The sequence below is a fragment of the Cajanus cajan genome, chromosome 7 (genome assembly GCF_000230855.2).
Source record: "Cajanus cajan strain Asha chromosome 7, NIPB_CcT2T_4, whole genome shotgun sequence".
NCBI lineage: Eukaryota > Viridiplantae > Streptophyta > Magnoliopsida > Fabales > Fabaceae > Cajanus > Cajanus cajan.
In genome coordinates, this window is record NC_138523.1 from 45,571,587 (window position 1) to 45,578,217 (window position 6,631).

The 6,631-nt window shown below is 31.8% G+C and overlaps 1 protein-coding gene across 2 annotated transcripts; it reads left to right on the top strand.

The window, feature by feature from the left end:
• The first annotated feature begins 1,978 nt into the window (after positions 1-1,978).
• On the top strand, positions 1,979-6,620 carry RABA5A (RAB GTPase homolog A5A). 2 transcript variants are annotated; one of them, XM_020352713.3, is made up of 5 exons: positions 1,979-2,130; positions 3,684-3,766; positions 4,839-4,935; positions 5,026-5,456; positions 6,003-6,620. In XM_020352713.3, the coding sequence occupies exons 4-5, from the start codon at positions 5,117-5,119 to the stop codon at positions 6,365-6,367; spliced, it is 705 nt and encodes a 234-aa protein (XP_020208302.1). In that variant the 5' UTR covers positions 1,979-2,130; positions 3,684-3,766; positions 4,839-4,935; positions 5,026-5,116; the 3' UTR covers positions 6,368-6,620. The 2 variants fall into 2 exon arrangements, with proteins under 2 accessions (XP_020208302.1, XP_020208307.1); XM_020352718.3 differs by lacking the exon at positions 1,979-2,130 and adding an exon at positions 2,145-2,328.
• The last annotated feature ends 11 nt before the right edge of the window (positions 6,621-6,631 follow it).

Sequence of the window (6,631 nt, forward strand, 5' to 3'; positions counted from 1 at the left end):
TGATTTGGTGATTGCTGTGGAATTTCACTTTATAAAGAGCAATGATTTGGGGGCATTTTATTTTTTAAAATATCCCGTCAACACTCATTTTGTTATTCTCTTTTTTTCTGTTACATATCGTTTATTATATTTATATTTTTTTTCTTTTTTATTTTTTACTAGGTGGCTAAAAGCATCTGGTGTCGAAAATACTTTTCCTTGTATAAAAGGAGGTACATGCGCCTTGTGCTGCCAAATCTCGTTAACAGTTCCGTGTAGGACAATGAAAGTAAGAGTGGAAGGAAAAGCCCTACCGGAAAGTTCATGCAGGAATTTGGCAAAATGAAATTTCAATTAGCTTGTTTTGCTTTAAAACAAATCAAACATTATAGGTGTTATCATTGTTTTTCTCGTGCTTTTCCATCTAATCATTGGTGCATTTTAGCATGGGGAACTTAAAGAACTGCTCCATCCCGGACCACTCAAAAAATACCACTAAACTAAGTTGCAAGTATCACAACTTAAAATCCAATACGTGATTGGGTCTCTGAGTAAAAAGTTTAATTAGTAAATACTCATTATATAAACATTTATGTATGAGCTATTTTTATAATAAAAAGTAAATAAGGTTAAATGTTTTTATATAAAATGTAAAGATGATATTATAAGCTGCTAAAGAGAGTATTGATAAAGCTAAAAACAAGATGTATATATTCCAAATTTTATTCAATACTGTGCGCGTAAAAATGTCTACATGAGTACGTGTTTGAATAAACTTTAATTTTTTTTTATACTTGTGAGAAAATTTTAAAACAGAATTAGTGAAAAAAAAATAGTCATGTCATTTTGAACTTTATTTTTTAAAGAAAGAATAAATAATATATGAAAAATAATAGAAACTTCAAATGCAAGTTCTGAAAATCATTCCGAAGATTAAAATATTAATTTAAATTATAAAATATTAAATTAAATTAAATAATTATTTTATAATAAATTTATTAAAAATTATTAATAATTTAATGTTCGGAGGATGATTCGAACACCGTTTTTCAGAGGATGTATTATTGTTCATAATATATACAAAACATTTCAAAGATGAGACAATTTATTGACTTTTGTAGTACTATCTTAAAAATCATAATAAGAATGATTTCTGATTGATATATGACGATCTAAAAACTTTTATAGTGAGAGTTTGTCAATTAAAATTTTACATAAAAGAAGAGATGTTATCAACTCACTTAAACATTTTTTTTTTAGAATTCACACAAATATTATTAAGTAAAACTTGAATATCAGGAATGTGCATAACATAGGTTGAGATAAATTTATCTTTGTCCTTATTCATTTCGGTAGATATATGGAATAATACAAGGTCAACTCAATCTATTAACATAATATATCAATCATAATATTATGCACGTTAAAATGCAAAATAAAACAAATATAAAATTTAAATAAAAATTTATTTTACAGGAGTAAACCCACAATTTCATATATAAAGTATTACCCTCTCTTTTCATGGATCTTCCAGTGAAAAAAAAAAAGAAGAAGTAATCTTTCAAGTATTGAAAAATTCATCAAATGATTCCTTAGTGTTAATGAAATATATCAGCTTAAGAACTAAACTGATGAATTTTCAATTCTTGAGAAATTATTTATATAATTTTATTACTCTAAAGATTACTTAAGGGCTCACTTAATGATTTATTCTATTATAAAATATAACTTCAAAATAAATAATACAATATATAAATTTGAATTAATAAAAATGAAATAAAAATAAAAAATAAAAATATATTAATTTAATTAATATTATAATCAATCTATTAATTTTAAGTTATTAAATTTGAATGTTTTAATTATTAAAAAAGTTATGATAATAAAAAAATAGAGATCAAAGTAATTATTAAAAAAAAATATCCTGATAATAATTATTAATTATTAGGGAGGCTCAAAAATAATAAAACGCGGCACGGTTTCTAAAAATGTAGGTAACTTAAAAAATAAAAAATAAAAAAACCGAAAAGGAAAAACGAAAAGAAAAAGAAAAAGAAAAAGGAATGGGGGCAGAGAAGAGAAGGTACTAGTTTCACGAAAATAAGCCGCAGACGCAAACGTTGAAAAAACACGCATCCATCGGCCCCAACGGTAGATCCCTTCTCTCTTTCTCCATTTCTCTTATCTTCTCTCTGCAAAACGCAATTTCCCAATCACGCTTCGCATTTTCATTTCGCAATTTTCCTTTTCCCCTCTTTTTTCGCGTTTCACCGCAAATTTGATCGATTAACGTATCTGGTGAAATTTCAGCTTACATTGCAAACTTGTCTCAACTCGATTCACTTTTCTGTACGCTCCAGCTTTCGTTGTTGTTATTATCATTGTTTCTTTTATACTTTGCCTAACTTCTTGCGAACACAAATGTAATGTAATAGTTCGATTTTCGTGCCCTTGGTTTGCGTGCCTTGCCAATTGGCACGATCACAGGGTTTGGAATTCATGCCGAGGTTACACGTTGTGTCATCGTTACTTGCTGAGTTTTATTTTAGATTAAAATGAGAATGCTGATTGTGAATGGTTTAGGTTTAACTGTACCCGTAGGTTTTGTTTTGAGTAGGTAGTGCTGCACAACTAGTTACGAGATTGAAGAGGAGTTAGTTGTTGGGACCACAAATTCATTTTAAGGTAGGTTAGTATGGTGTGTGTGTGTTTTGGAGACAGGTCTTGAAAAGGGTTAAATGTGGGTTGAAAGCGACTATTCCATTTAATGTCTTTATATTAGTAGGGGATTTACTTCGTCTTCTTCATTTACGAGCCTGTTAGGTGTTTGAATTTAGATTGTCTGTGGACATGGGAAATGATGAAAATCAATCTTTTGATTTTAATATCATGGGACGAGCACTTGTTTGGAGAGAAGTCAGCATTGTTGTTTTTAAGAGCAGTGTTCGAGGATTCCAGAGGGTTGTGGTTAGTTGATGAGATGGTTTGTTTCAACATGATATATGAGGATCACTTTGTTAAGAAGAATGTTGGAGGACATTATTTGTAATAGCAGGAAAAGATGGTTGTTTCATCTATGGTACTTTTTGGTGTATATGGCTTGATTAAAATACTGTGGAGAAATTGTTTCAGTCCTTCGATCTGGCATGGACAGGGTTTTTTTGTGGCCTCTCTTTGGTGCTTGTTCCACTTTCTCTTTAAGGGAGATACACTATATTGACTATTGATGACTTTGTTTCTCTTATTTGTGCCTCCATTTTGATGGATTTCGCTTGTTCTGTAATCATTCATCTTTGTTCTAATAATATCATCTTTTGTCCTTCCACCCAAAACTTAATAATAATTTGGCTATTTCTTGTAAAAGGTGGTTGCATCCTTTATGCTCCTTAAAGCTACCACAGTCTTTAGGTGTTAGCATAATTGCTTGAAAAGTGTCAATTTTTTGTTTATGAATATGAATTGGTCATTATACCCAGTATAGCAACAACTACCTCCCCTTATCCTATTAGATTATATTTTACATGGGTCAAAACAACTCCATAAAAATAATCTTAAGTAATTCTTGAAATCATCTTGCCCTTGGTTATAGATATGGGTTTACTTGACATTATTTTCAATGTTTTAGTTCTACCCTTTCGTATCATCTGAGAAAATCTCATTATCTCTCAGTAGGAATTATCTAATCCATTTTTACTTAATACCAGGATTTGAGATTATAAAGACTTAGTGGAAGGGTAAGCTGAAGTTGAAGGAGTTGAGGAGAAAACAAAGAGAGTAGGAGGTTGAGGTAATTTATATCTCTTGAATTTACATTCTTCAGATTTTTCTTTGTAGATATCTAAGAAGTAACAATTCCAAATGATATAAGCTTATAATTTAGAGTTTTACTTTGAAATTTTTAAAAAGCACTATCACATGGGCTTTCCTTTGCCAACAATTATTTTCTTGGGTTTAATAAGTTCCGATCTAAAAAATAATGGGTTGAATTATGTTTTGAAAATCTCTGATCTTTTTCTCATTTTCTTCCATTCCTTTGCATCAAACTCGCTATTTTACCAATCAAAGTTCCACTGTGGGAAGTGCCTGTTTGCAAGCCAAAATTATTGTCAACCTCAATGTGGATTGTCCCCACTTCCCACATTTATCACTCTATACCTTCATATTTGTTATGCCAGGAGGAAAACATTTAACACTATGTTTTGTTTTTATGCTATGAATCAAAGATAATATATATAAAACCTTTTATCAGGGTTTAATCAGGGCTAAACTAGAAGCAAAATGGTGAAATCAAAATTGCTGTGGATAGTTCAATGATCTTTTACTGATTCTTTTGATTAATCCTTCTCCTTTCCTAAAAAAGTTAATAATAGTAGTCTTCCATTTTCATGTTTCTCTAGTTTTCTTTCCCATACACACCAAACTCTAGGAGGGAAGGCAAACTAGGAACCTGGGTGCTATGCTAATAAGTCGTACAATAACATTTGGCAAAAATCTCTAGTTTTCTTCACCTATGTTAATTATGGTACAGTTCAATTCTCATTATACGTAAGATACATTTTAGCACAGGGGGATGAGTGTGATATTGTAAATTTATCCATCAACTATGCACTTATGGGTTGTATTTCTAGATCTGTAGTTTATTAGGACAATTGATACCATTTATGGAAACAAATTTCATGTATCTTTGGACAAGGTTTCAATTTTAATTTTATTCTCACTTGTATTGGCATTTCTTTTTCTCAAGAAAGAGTTGTGGAAAAATAACTGGAAATATTTTACCAGTAGGAATACTAATAGAATTAATATAATACTTGATTGACTGTGGTGTGTATTGGAAACTGATGCTTTCAGCCTTTCAGGTACTCAAGAAAGTTTTGGTTTTTTTGAATTGGGGGCTTGATGCCAATGGTGGATACTGTTGTGTATGCTAGAAACAGTCAGCTGTTGCTTCATAAGGTAACTATATCAGTAATATACCCTTCCTGTCTTCCAGAATTCTTTGTTAGCAGTTGCTCTTTTGTTTTCTGATCCTTGTTCTCATCTTAGGTGACATTCTAGTATTGGAAAGGGCCAGACTCCATGATGATTATTTATTGTTGATTTGTTTCTACACACTGGCAATCCTTAAGTCTGACAGATGGCTGCTAGTAATGAAGAAGAGAAGACAGAGGACTACCTTTTCAAGATTGTTTTAATTGGTGATTCAGCTGTTGGGAAATCAAATTTACTTGCACGATTTGCCAGGGATGAGTTTTATCCTAATTCAAAGTCAACCATAGGAGTAGAGTTCCAAACTCAGAAGATAGATATTAATGGAAAGGAAGTTAAAGCACAAATATGGGACACAGCTGGGCAGGAGAGGTTCAGAGCGGTTACATCTGCATATTATAGGGGTGCAGTTGGAGCTCTTCTGGTGTATGACATCAGCAGGCGCCAAACGTTTGATAGCATAGGCCGATGGCTTAATGAACTTCACAGTAAGAATTACAATTACGTTTGAACCCTTCTTTACCATCTTGAAGTTTTTCTCATGCTTGTTTTCTTTCTTTCGGGTTTCTAATTTAGGGAATTGTTAACTTGTCTTCAATTTGGTATTGGTACAATCTGTGAAAACGTTATGATACTGAAATTTAATGGTCTATTGGTAAATAAACAAGATTATAATCTTTATTCATTTTTTGTGTTTTATTAGTTAATGAAAAATTATCTTATTGGATGTATCATGTGGATGTTAAATTCTGTGTTGCATAGTTGATAGTTAAATTCTGCTTTGAACTTTTGCATTTTTATGTCAGTCTTCCTGTTGGTCTTTTTTAATATAATAAGCATATACAGACATGCATAAATATAAACCTTTTAATAAACATGGTTTAGTATTAATTAGTAAAAAGGCGATTATGGTTTTTAGTTATTAGCTTATTGATAGGCCACTTTTTTTTTTCTTGTTTCAAAAACACATTCACATATTTTGGTTGTGAATTTGATGAAACGAGGATTAAATGGACTGGTTTATTATTTAACAGCTCACTCTGACATGAACGTTGTGACAATACTTGTGGGGAACAAGTCAGATCTTAAAGATGCAAGGGAGGTGGAAACCGCTGAAGGCAAGACCTTAGCTGAGGCACAGGGTTTGTTCTTCATGGAGACATCAGCTCTTGACTCATCAAATGTAGCAGCTGCTTTTGAAACAGTTGTAAAGGAGATTTACAACATCCTAAGTCGAAAGGTTATGATGTCTCAAGAGCTCAGCGGCAAAGAGGATGTTTCCCGAATTGAAAATGGAAAGACTGTTGTACTACAAGCAGAAGGGGGGAGCCCAGAGGTAGCAGAGGGGGCGGCGCCGGCAGATGCCGCGGCCCAAAAAAAGGGATGTTGTTCATCTTAGGTTTTGATAATGTGTCGGCTCCAAAACCGAGTTTTTATTATAATTATTCAACCAATCCTGAAAAAGTAACTGTTATTCAGGATTTATCTTTAAATGTTAACCGGGAGATTTTGGAGTAGAAATTGCTAATGGCATTGGGAAGATAGAAAATCAGTGCAACTGTTTCGTATAATGAGACTGGAAAAATACATTGATGTGACAAATTGGTGTTGCTCATAGTGAGAAGTCACTAAAATGTCCAAAATTTACTTTATTTTACGTATG

Bases quoted from the DNA above. Each gene is read 5' to 3' on its own strand.
- RABA5A (XM_020352713.3), top strand. From the start codon at position 5,117: ATGGCTGCTAGTAATGAAGAAGAGAAGACAGAGGACTACCTTTTCAAG. The intron at 5,457-6,002 runs GTAAGAATTACA...ATTATTTAACAG, and splicing joins ATGGCTTAATGAACTTCACA to CTCACTCTGACATGAACGTT.